Below are 13,342 nucleotides of genomic sequence, written 5' to 3' on the forward strand. Positions count from 1 at the left end.
CTCATGCACTTAAGTAGAGTCACCAATCCTAACAACAATTTTAAATGTGGACAAGTGCACACTTTACCTGACTGAGACAAAAGTGGTGTATAAGGGACTTTCGGCTCTATTGCACTCATTGGCGGAGGTAGCAAAGGGTTGGCAAAGCTGCGGAGTGGATGGGTTGGTCGAACACAGGCCGTGGGGATGGTTCTGCTTGGTGCCTCCTCACTGCTGGGATGCTCAGGCTGAGTTGGGGGCAACATGGACGGCTGTTGGGTGGTTGGTCCTTCACTCACCGCTGCAATGGAGACAAGAAAAGCCATTGATTATTCCAGGACAAAACTTGTTTTCCCTGAGTCACTTGAGGGGCCTCTGGACAAGTTAAGAGAAATATGCCAAGATCTGGCCAATCCCTTCTTCAAGTTATGAACATCTTTATTCCTCTATCCTCTTATGTTTATGGGATACGATAGCACTGCTCCTTTAAACAGAAGAAATAGATCCACCAGGACAGGGATATATCTTTCAGAGAGTGCAGTAAAATATATACAGCACTGACTATATTGCCTAAACTGTCTGGGCCCTGTAATCATAAGTGATGAAGTGAGAAAAAAGAGTTATTTTTCCTTTCATAAGTAGCGATGTCAGTGAAATTCAATGTACCAAACCCGGCTACAGCTGCATTATTATCTACCAGCCAATATGCCAATTTTTCTGTGATTTAAACATGCCATGTCAACTGTCAAACAAATCAGAGTTACTGGATGCTCAAGGCATTGCTAATAAAATGATACAAATAATAACCACTATCATTATCTTCCCTAACAAAACAGAAGCACATCTAACTAAAAAGTTATATGTGAGATGATTCTGCTGGAACAAGATGCTTGAATGCAGAATTGCAATTTTTCCTCTTTGGTAGCAAACCTTGTAATTTTCAGTCAGATTACTATAGTTGAAGAGGTTTTGCATAGCCATTTGTGACAGCCTTTGGGTATTAGACAGTTTTGTATATGGAAACACACCTTTTCTCCAGAGAACACAGTTGAGTTAGACTAAATTATTGGTGAGGCAGATTCTCAGTCCTCAGTGCAAAGGACACTGTGACTTGACTTTATTCATTCACATTCAAAGTCAACAGGTCCAAGTTAACTGCAAATGAAAAGCACTGCATCATAGGTATAAGTGGTGATGAAATAAGAGTATGCTCATGATTCATTTCTTAAGAGACTTCTATTGGGTAAGTTGGAAAAAAATGCAGTTATAGATGATAAAATCTCACTTTCGAAAGAGAATTTTTAACCAGGAAATATTTCAAGATAATTAGTTTGTGAGCTAACTTTGAGACCACTCTCTGGGAGGCTCAGTGAGGTCAGCAAAGGGCAGAGGAGATAGAAAGAAAATCTGATAATGCTGAAGGGAGTAGAGATGAAAGATACCAAAGATCAAGACACAATATTAAAGATATGCAAAAGTGAAATGTGCCTTCAGAGGGTATTTGATATTAAAACTTATTTTTCTATATTCAGAAAGGGTTAGAGGTCCTCTGGGTCACTGAGCAGCATTCAAGCTTGCCACATTCAAAGACGGAGGAGGGGAGATGTCGGGTTGGCTGAGGACAGAATATAGCCACATAGCAACGAGAGCTAAAAAACACGTTTGATTTCTTCAAACAAGGAAAATTAATCAAGACAACAAACTGACCAGAAGTGCCTTATCTCTAGGCCAGGAAGATGGAGGCGAGGGGCTCACGCCTACAAAATCTCAAGGTTATAATGTGGGCTGCAAGGAAATCGTTAAGGCAAATCCTTGATGATATTGTTCTCAGATAAGGGCATGGGGGCTTCAGGTAGATGTTTATAAGGAGCTAAACTGCTTGTAAGAATGTAAAGGGGAGAGGAGCATTTGTGTGCTTATGTTTAATTAAGACTGTGTAATTAGATGGTTGAGAGAGGAGTTTTAGAGATGAGGAAAATTATGCAGATTTTACTCTGGCCTCATATTTGGTCTAAAGGGAAAAATGACCAAAAGCCAATGGTCCAAATAAAAATACTCTCTATCTCAGCTCTGGAAGAGGGAGAAGAAGCTGTAGGAACTTATATCTAGGTCCCTCTTCATTGCCAATGGGATGGTTTTTATTAAAGAGTCCATATTATCATATTAAAAATACCTCTCGAGGGGAAGAAATTTCACAGTTTTCCTCAGAAATCTGCCTTAAGTAATTGTCTCTGTTGAAATGGATTGCAATAAATTCATATCACAGTTTCAAAACTGCTTTAGCCATTAAAGAAAGAATATGTTTTGTGATGTCTTTATTTTCTTTATTCCTTCCTTCATATTTTCCTTTTCTATTTCTTCTACATTTTTGAAATGAAAAAGATCCATGTTGAAATATTATTGTGATCATAGATTTAATAAAATTTACGTGCACATTTTTAGTCTTCTGAAATTTAGTTTTTTAAAAACCTCAGGCTTCACATGAATTCTGATAACGTCACTCACTTTTGGGGGCCACTCTCATTCCTATTCTCTTTAATGGCATTGCTAATCAGCATCTCTACCATCAAAAATTCTCTTCATGCCCAGTCCTCCATCCCCGGGTTTCTAGCTGGTCGTTGTGATTCCCACTGGGAACACCACGGTCTGGATCTTGACTTTGAGGGAAGTAATGGTAGCTTGACACAGATGAACCAGCTCTTTAGGGAAATCAATCCTTAATATACCATATAATGAAAAGGGAAGTGCCTAATCTAATGTGCTAGGTGGGAATGCGAGGGCTATTCTCGAGACTGAATGCATCACTAATCCATAAAGACCTATTTTTATTTTGTTCAAAATGACAATTTTGCCTAATACCTAATACAGCGGACAAGGTACAGGTTTTCCACAGACAATTCATAATTCTTATATTTTTCGTGGAGGAAAAGTAAGGCTTTTCAGAACTGGCTGACATTTAAGGCAGTGAAAACTCTTAAACAAACACAGTAGCAACTGCTCCCCTGGAGAAAAGCTCTCATTTCAGATGAGTCCGTTTGGCCAGTTCAGGCACCAGCTTCAGGACACCTAAGTGAAACAAACTGGCTCAGTGACATGACATTTAGCTGTGCTAAGAGCTCTGAAAGCAAAGAAAACCTCCTTCCACCCACGATGTGCGGCCTCCCTGCAATTCAGAGTAAAGTGAGAATCAAATATGTGCTGGCAAGACACTCGTTTTCCAATGATGAAATAGCGGGAATTCATTGTACAAATAGCATACAATTACACAGCAGAGTCAAATCTCAAGGCACTTTATAATAATTAATGTCAACACATAAATAATTGCTACTGAATAACCAGCAAAAATATTACAAAAATGGAAATGAGGATTTTTCTTCTATCTAAAATCGCAATATTTGAAAGAAATATAGCACACCAATGACTCTAAGCAAAGACTTCAACGCACGAACAGTTCTCAGAATTCAATTCACTCATTAATCTCAGAAGAACAGTGCCATGCAATATTCTTGTGTAACCTCTGTTCCTTACAGCCTGGATATTTGAAAAGACCCTAGAGAAAATCCATGAACTCCATTGTGCTCCTGGTTTTATCTAGGTCAAGTCTCATTTGTTAGTTGACTTCCAATTTGGGGGAGAGCTGGAGCAGAAAAATAACATGGATAAAGTCAACTAGTCTTCCTACTAACAAAGACAGAACTAAAAGGAATAGTGGAAATCATTGAATTTTCTTTGGTACCTACCTGTTTCAAACATGAAGAAATAGGGGCACCAATTTTCTAGTGATTTGTAGAAATGAAGCCTCAAGACTGTCTATTGGTTGAGGTTTCCAAAATACAGCGCTGCTGGTTGTTCCCCAGGTTCAGCTCATTTGCCTCTTTAGACTAAAAGCAGAACTGCCGTTTATTAGCAGTAAGAGGAAATATTTGTCCATCACAACTATATAAATCTTTATCTATGGATCACTGAACGTGTGTAACGCCAATGGACAGTATCCTATAGCTTTCCTTTTGTTGCGGTAGGAGAGAAATTCAGCTTTATTTGTGACTTCAGAAAGCAACAGATCTTGGGGGGGGCAGGATTTTAGTCACTCAGTTCTTGAAAACTTAAAGGTCTTTCAGGTAACTTTGGAGGAAGGAGAGTCTCCACATTTGGTGCAGTCAAATTTTTCTTTTCCTATGTGCCTTTTGCTGTTTCTCAAGGTGACTAATAAGACATTTCCAGCCAGAGTCATGAAATGTTTTCTGCTTGAGAGAGAACAGGGATATTTAGAGTTCTCCAAGGCATTTAGAAACCGATACTGAATGGCTGGAAGTTAACTGGTTCTGACAATGATTTAGAGAATATTTAGTTTCCTAGAAAAGAGGGTACTTATTTATTTTCCTTTTTGAAGCAATCACTTAGTAACGCATATTAGTTCCTATTCCTTTTGCATTGCACATAGCATTGCTGAAAAATACTTTATGAGTAACTGAATGTATATTTTAAAAATCTATGAAATCTTGGCCAGGAGTAGAATGTCCGTGCCTTTTGGTTTTACATGATGTTCAAAAATTATTAAGCTAATCACACTGTTAAGAATCCTTTATTCACAAAACTTTATGTAATGGTTATATTACATCTTTTATATTTATATTATATATGATATAATAGTTATATTATGACCTTTATTTAATGATCCTTACTTTTAAATAAATAAAATAAAAAATTTACTAAGAGACTAGATTTTTCTGTATCCTTTTCTTTCTTTATGTGCTTATTTATTTCTAATAGACCTTACTTTTTAGAGCAATTTTCGGTTAACCATCACAGCAAAATTGAGGGGAATGTACAGAGATTTCTCATTTCCCTGACCTCCACATAGGCACAGCCAGCCTCAGTTACAACATCCTGCACCAGAGTGGTACACGAGGCTTTAACTACAGATATAAACAAATCTGTGGTTCCTAACCACAGATAAAAACAAATTTTATGCCAGCTTATTTATTGTTTTCTTTTTCACTGAAATTTAACTTTTGGAATCATTTTCCCCACGATTCAGTGAGACAGTTCTGCCTGCTGGACCAAATCAAGAGAAAAAGGAAGGAGTATATAGGATGCTGGATTTTCAGAAGGAGACTATGCCTTTAAAAAAGGAAAAGAAACGACAGGAACACAGCATGAAGAAAATAAAATAGCTAATCACTAATTTTAAAAAAGTAGTGAACTTTGGCTTGTCTCAGGCTTGCCGTAGTGAACAGATGCAGGTCATTGTACACATTCTTCTTACACTTTCTTTTAAAGTTAGAGAATATAGATGAAATCAAAAGAAAGGAGTAAAGAATGATCCAATAAGGAGAAAACCAAACTAAAATTATAAACCTCTCTTTTCTGCTGGGGAGAGATCATTTTGAAAGGACTTTAGGTTCTGAATTCTTTGACTAGAACCACTTTCTTAATTGTCTTGGGATTTGGAAATTTGGGGTTGAGGGATTTCTCACATCTTTCTCATTTAATTTCCTTCAATATGGTTTGGGGGACTGTTTTTCCTTGCGTTTTTGCACACAACTCTATTCTGTAGACATGGTGTGCAGTGAGAAAAGGGAAAATAAATCTAATTCTCTCTTGGCAGATTTTTGATGCCTTTTAATTCTAACCTTGCTACATCTAGACGATTTATGATTTCCTAGAGCTGTCCCTGTTGGGTTGGAAAAAATATAGCTATCCTGCAAATATATTTTACTGCTGTTACCATTTTATCTATTACAAAACAACCTATCTCACATAGCTGCTGAGTCACCTGTCCTTAACTAAGAGAAGAATGCCATAAAATCGATTTTAAAATGCTGTGCTTAAAGAAAAATAATAGTCAAATGGCATAGGAAAAATCACCAGAGTACATATAATAGCTTGAGAGTCTCTCTCCATTTCTACCTTCCTTAAAACAAATGAAGTACTATTCTCAGGATATAAAATCAAGATACAAAAATCAGTTGTGTTTCTAAACACTAACAACGAATGATCAGAAAGAGAAATTAAGAAAATGATCTCATTTACAATGGCATCAAAAAGAATAAAATAGTTAGGAATAAATTTAACCAAGGAGCTGACAGATCTGTACACTGAAAACAATAATTGATGAAAGAAATTGAAGGAGACACAAATAAAATGAAATATATTACATGCTCATGGTTTAGAAGAATGAATATTGTTAAAATGTCCATACTACTCAAAGCCATCTATAAATTCAGTCCAATCCCCCTAAAATTACTAATGACATTTTTCACAGAAAAACACCAAACAATCCCAAAGTTTGTATGAAACCACAAAAGACCCTAAACAATCAAGGCAATCTTAAGAAAGAAGAACAAAGCTGCAGGCATCACACCTCCTGATTTCAAACTATATTACAAAACTATAGTAGTCAAAACAGCAAGGTACAGGAACAAAAACAGACACATAGATCAGTGGAACAGAACAGAGAGCCCAGAAATAAACCCATGCATATATGTTCAATTGATTTAAGGCAAAAGAAGCAAGAATATACAATGGAGGGGAGAATACTCTCTTTAGTAAATGGTGTTGGGAAAGCTGAATTGTCATATGTGAAAGAAGGAATCTGGACTCATGTGAGATAGGTTGTTTTGTAATAGATAAAACGGTAACAGCAATAAAATAGATCATCTTACATCATACACAAATATCAACTCAGAATAGATTAAACACTTGAGCATAAGACTTGAAACCGTAAAACTCCTAGAAGAAAATACAGGCGGTAAGTTCCTTGACATCATCTTGGCAATGATGTTTTTGGATTTGACATCAAAATTAAAGGCAACAAAAGTAAAAATAAACAAGTGAGACAATATCAAATTAAAAAGTTTTTGCACAGCAAAGAAAATCCTCAACAAAATAAAAATGAAAACTACAGAATAGGAGAAAATATTTGCAAACCACATATCTGATATGGGGTTAATATCCAAAATACATAACCAACTCACACAACTCAATAGCAAAAAAACAACTGGATTAAAAAAATGAGCAAAAGAACTGAATGGACATTTTTCCAAAGAAGATATACAAATGGCCAACAGGTATGTGAAATGGTGATCAGTACCACTAATCATCAGGGAAATGCAAATCAAAACCACAATGATGGTTTCCTTTGCTATGCAGAAAAGGAAACCATCAACAAAACGAAAAGATAACCTAATAATTGGGAGAAGATATTTGCAAACCACATTTCAGATAAAGGTTAATATCCAAAATATACAAAGAACTCATACAGCTCAACAACAAAAAAACCAACAATCCAATTAGAAAATGGGCAAAAGATCTGAACAGAGATTTCTCCAAAGAAGAAATACAGATGGCCAACAGGCATATGAAAAGATGCTCAACATCATTAGCTATCAGGGAAATGCAAATCAAAACTACAATGAGGTATCACCTCACTCCGGTCAGAATGGCTATAATTAACAAGACAGGAAGCAACAAATGTTGGAGAGGGTGTGGAGAGAAGGGAACCCTTGTTCACTGCTGGTGGCAGTGCAAACTGGTGCAGCCACTATGGAAATCAGTTTGGAGTATCCTCAGAAAATTAAGGATAGATCTACCATATGATCCAGCTATTCCACTGCTGGGTATTTATCCAAATAACTTGAAAACACAAAGGCATAAAGCTACTTGCACCCCTATGTTCATTGCAGCATTATACACAATAGCCAAGACTTGGAAGCAACCTAGGTGGCCATCAAGGGAGGAATGGATAAAGAAGATGTGGTATTTATACACGATGGACTACTACTCAGCCATAAGAAATGACGAAATCCAGCCATTTGTGACAACATGGATGGACCTTGAGGGTATTATGCTGAGTGAAATAAGTCAGAGGGAGAAAGTCAAATGCCATATGATCTCACTCATAAGTAGAAGATAAAAACGACAAAAAAAAAATAAACACATAGCATTGGAGATTGGACTGGTGGTTACCATTGGGGAAGGGGGGAGGGGGGAGGGCAAAAGGGGTGATTAGGGTCACATGAGAGGGGATGCACTATAATTAGTGTCTGGGTGGTGAACATGATGTAATGTATCCAGAATTTGAAATATGATGTACATCCGAAAAAAATAAAAATTAAAAAAAAAACACAATGAATATCACCTCACATCTGTTAGAATGGCTATTATCAAAAAGACAAGAGAAGCGTTGGCAAAGATGTGAAGAAAGGGGAATGCTTTTGAACTGTTGGTGGTAAAGTAAATTGGTGCAGCTGCTATGGAAAATAGTACGGAGGTCCTCAAAAAATTAAAAATAGAACTACTATCTGATCTGAGTATATATCCAAGGAAATGAAAGCAGGATTTTGAAAAGGCATCTGCAGACCTATATTCATTACATCATTATTCACAGTACCAAGATATGGAAACAACCTAAGTGTCCATCAATGGATGAATGGATAAAGACGTAGGAGATACACACAATGGAATATTATTCAGCCATGAGAAAGAAGGACATCTTGCTTTTTGCAACAGCATGAATGTACATGGAGGGCATTACGCTAAGTGAAATAAGTTTGGGAAAGAAAAATACCATATGATATTATTTATATGTGGAATCTAAAAAGGCCAAACACATAGAAATAGTGACTAAAATGGTGATTACCAGGGGTTAGCGGATGGTGAAATGGGGAGATGTAGGTCAAAGAGTACAAACTTCCACTTATAAGATGAATAAGTTCTGGGGCTCTAATATACAGCATAGTGATTATAGTTAATAATACTGTCCTATATACTTGAAAGCTGCTAAGACAGTTGATCTTAAATGTTATGACCACAAAAAAGAAATGGTAATTATGTGACATGATGGGGGTATTAGCTAACTCTATGATGGTAATCATTTTACAATATATAAGTGTATCAAATCAATGCATTTTACACCTTGAATTTACACAATGTCACATGTCAATTACATCTCATTTAAGCTGGAAAAATAAATAAAACAAATGAAATATTACTCGAAATCTTTTTTTTCAACAATCATTTCTTAAAGATAAAAAAGGTATTGCCTAACTTATTTAACTAAAGAAAGCTAAAGCATTCATCCAAGTATTGATTCAACAGGAATCAATGAGACATCTTTAAATATAACCCACAGATACTTAAAATATATTGGAGGATAGTCATTTCATTACTAACTTCCTGGTTAGCAAAACATCTTAATTTCAAGCACCCATCACATCATTGTTACTGAACCAGTTAACTCTGTTTCTCCAGGACTCCCACATTGTGAGTTCAATGTACTGTGGAAAGACTCTAAGAGACTCGCTCCCAGAGTATATAAGTAGGATCCAAAGGACTGACATTGGAAAAGAAAATTCTAGTACCCAGGTCACAGGTAAAGCGATCTTTCCAAAGGATAAGAATGTTAGAATGCTACACATTTGACAAGACATCCTTGGTATTATTCATTTCTTCTTAGTAAAAAGAAAGGAAAATCATTACACTGACTTTTTCCTGCTCCGAAACCTCGGTCCACTGACAGTGTTGGGAATGGCACAGGCCGGAGGGTGAACTGCGGGTGGGGGTATCCACACGTGGGAGATGGAAGGATTCCTGGGTACTGGGCACTTTCTAGGGTTGGCACAGGGATGGCACTCACAACAGCTGCAAAACAAAGATATTATGATTATTTTTTAAATCTTTATGTATCTACCTAACAAGCAAAAAGGAAATGATCAATTTTCACATCTTCAACTCCATGCACGCTCTTCATAGTATCTTGTTAAGTTCCTTTACTTACTTCTCTTTCGAGAAAGTCCCTTTCTCACTTTAGAAAAGAAGCTCACTCCTCAAGCACCTTAATACAGAGCCTTACCCTGAGGTTTAAACTTTCTATGGTTTCAAAGAAAGAAACAATCCACCCTGAAGCCACCTTAAGGCTTCCTGGGTTTTGTTTTGTTTTTGTCATATTCTTTCTCCTTAAGTAAGAACAACATTAAGAATGTTAGGTTGTTCAGAAATCAAATATATTGTGTAGAGTGGGCTGAGAAAATGGGAATTTTCTGTTAATTTTGTGAAAGAATGTAATGCTTTTGAGATGTAGTATGGAGAGAGAAAAGTAAGGTATATTCTCAATAATCATGATAAGGATTTATATATAAATAGAAAGAAAATACCTTTAAACAGCCAAAACAGTGCAACTTAGTGACACATAAATTTAAATGTAACTGGATATTTTCTGAGAATGTCAAACATTTTTTAGTTATGCTGGCTTAAACACACAGATAAATATCTCACACCATATTTTCTAGGTTTAGTGAACACTGTCAATTCCATTATTCAATATCTATTCAATTATATCATATTACAAAATATTTACTCTAATTGTAGTCAATCTTCATCTTATATCATCTTACAAGCTGTTTAGTATTCCCTACTTCATATTAACAAAAAATAAAATTTAAACCAGCCACTGGGATGATCAATTTCAGCAGTATATTCCCGTCTATGAAACTAAGGGAGCTATTTCTGTTATATACATTATTTTTCGTTATACTATAATACTAATTACTGGAGTTTGAGAAGCACAGGCATGCACATTTGCCAAGAGAAAACCTTTCTTTTTCTGTCACATTCCTCTGACATAAGCAACTTCATAATCACACATACAAATTATATTATAAATCAGTTAGAAACAATATGTAGATTTAAAAAATATTTTTTAACTTAAAATGCAGAGTAATTATATTAAATATATAACACTTTAAATAAAAAGGGCTACTTCTAGTAAACTAGTTTTTAAAATTGCATTCCAGAATTTATTTTTCAGTGTATTTAGAACATGCTTATTTGAATTGAAAAACGAAGTCAGGCTTTTTCAGAAAAAAAGGTTTTGATTGATTGGTTTCACAATGAGGACTAATTCTTTTAAGTAGGTTAAATACTAATTGTAATGTTAACTCAACTCAGAAGAAAAAAAATAGCAGCTAAAGACTTACGTTTACATAAGCTTATAATACAAACATACACTTTCAGTTTATAAAAAGATAATGCTGCAAAGGAATAATAGCTGATCAATAAAAGACACTCACATAAATAGATGACATTTGTATATTATTCTGTGGGGAAAGTGAAATATAGATACTAGTTCAAGTAGAAACATGAGTGATGTAACTTTTTCTCTGTTAAAGAAGAGCTTCTTCACATATTTTGTAAGTGAATTACGGTGGATATCAAGTTGCTATGGTATTTTCATGCTTTTGGAGTTATTTAGAAGAGCGGTATACCAGAAAAATTACATCTTTCACAGATTTTTATAACAAACTACTTTAAATGTCAAATTACAAAGGTGTGAGGTGATACAGGTTTTCCAAATTATTTTTGGGAAGAATTGAATGAAAATTTCTGAGTAAGTGGTATACAGCACAACGCCTCAATAAAGGTATTTTATAAAAAGTAAATTGTGGATATACAAACACATGAACAGACGCAGAAAAAAGAAAAGAAAAAAATGACAAGGAAATTTTTAAAGAGAATCAGAGATTCAAGCCAGACACCAGCCAAAACGATAACAAATCCCCTAAAGAGAGAGGTGGTCATTGTGTAGTCTTTGTGTCTCACAGTACAGCACAAGAGGTACTGCACATTTTTTCAAGTGAGTTAATAGGAAGGTGTTTCTAGAAGCAATATTTAGAAATCTGTCATTTTAACCCACTGGAGACTTTTTAAGTGGTTTAATGTATTATTTAGCCTCCTGGAGTGTATAGTTACCATAGTAATAATAATAATAATAGACCTGAATATATTTGTAAATAAAAGTCATATGATAACATAGTCTGTATTCAGAAAACTCAAAATCCCAGTCTCTGCGGCAGTCAATTTAATGATTTAACCCATCTTATGGATCAAACAGGATCATTGTACTGTCATTTATGTTGATCACCAGATTGCAAATCCTTCCCTGTGTTGACAAATTTTACTCATAAATAAATGCGACAATGACAGTCTCCCTTAGATATAGAAGGCACCCACTCCACAAATTGTGCATATTTCCTCATCACTATTATTATTTGAACTTAGCCAATATTTTATAATACATTTAGAAAAAGAATTTCATAAATATCTCGTGGTCGAAGCTGAATAAATTTGAATGGAGAAACATAAAATATTTTGGCAAGCCACAAAATTTATAAATTACAGAACTGAGAGAACCCAAGAGACTAAATTTATATTCCAGTTCCAAGGCTTTTGTTACCGAAGAAAGAAATTTTACTTTCTAAGTGTTTTGCTTTTTGACTACTAATCTAAGTACAAAAGCTTTGCAAATAATAGAAGGTCTTTAAAAAATAATAAATCTGTTATATGTTTCTGTATTTTGAAAATTCCCATTCTTCTAGTCCCTGACATGAAATAGAAGAGTCAGTATTCCACGCTTTGGTTTTGAGGTGTTTTGATCCATGATTCATTTCTAAAAGGGCACAGAAGTCTACAACAACTTACAAGGTAGTTGTTGCAAAAATAATCATTCTGAGTAAGTTGGATATAACACCATGCACTGAAGTGCCTTTTGGTATTTTCTCCTTAGATGTCAGTTTTGGGAGTCACAAACACACACACACACACACACACACACGCACACACACACATACGGACACTACAATTCAAAGCTTTCACTCCACTGCTCTGTTTATGGAAAGCAGCTCAGAGAGCGATATCATCAAGCATTTTCAATAAATCTCTGCTCTGTGGCAAAATATGACAAGAAATCTGTTCTAACACAGATTGCTGACAATTGAATTTATATCCCGCACTGATGCACAAAGATTTTTCAAGTAGAAATTCCCTTACCAAATTACTTAGCTCCCTGAACAGGGCATGTTGATATTTGAAAACTTTTATAACATTCTTAAAAATGTTAGCACTAAATGTGAGCTATAGGAAACCTAAAGCAGAGAGTTTTTTTTTAAAGATACAATTTTAAGAAATAAAGCCCTCCGTAGATATTTCTCAACACGATACTTGAAAGAACTGAGAGATTTGTTGAGAAGGAGAGGTGGAAAAATTTAAGAATAAAGATAATATTTGGAAAAGAGTTTAAGTGAAATGATTTCTCACACTGCCTTTCCTTGCCATTTCTTCTCCACAATGACCTGCATAAAATCTGGATTATTTGTCTATTGCCCTTGATAAATATTCTTATCTCTTTCACATTTTCAGGTATCCTTTGGCAAGCAATTATTACTGAATGGCATCCATCACTATCCAGGAACTCTACCAAAGTCCCCTTTAGGAAAAGGATGAACACTCATAAATATGTGTTCTGTAGTTATTCTCATCATAGTGGCAAAGAGCTCAGGCACTGAGGTCAAACTGCCTGGGTTCATTA

At 35.3% G+C, this 13,342-nt stretch overlaps 1 protein-coding gene across 2 annotated transcripts in view; it reads right to left on the minus strand.

Moving 5' to 3' along the window:
* Positions 1 to 13,342, minus strand: part of DCC (DCC netrin 1 receptor) — a 1,085,205-nt gene that overhangs the window by 35,548 nt on the left and 1,036,315 nt on the right. For both annotated transcript variants that reach the window (XM_070513040.1, XM_070513039.1), the window contains exons 26-27: positions 9,466 to 9,621; positions 68 to 280 (exon numbers count right to left, since the gene is read on the minus strand). In XM_070513040.1, coding sequence (XP_070369141.1) covers positions 68 to 280; positions 9,466 to 9,621 — 369 coding nt within the window. The remainder of the gene's footprint in view (positions 1 to 67; positions 281 to 9,465; positions 9,622 to 13,342) is intronic.

The sequence above is a fragment of the Equus asinus genome, chromosome 7 (assembly GCF_041296235.1).
Source record: "Equus asinus isolate D_3611 breed Donkey chromosome 7, EquAss-T2T_v2, whole genome shotgun sequence".
Classification (NCBI taxonomy): domain Eukaryota; kingdom Metazoa; phylum Chordata; class Mammalia; order Perissodactyla; family Equidae; genus Equus; species Equus asinus.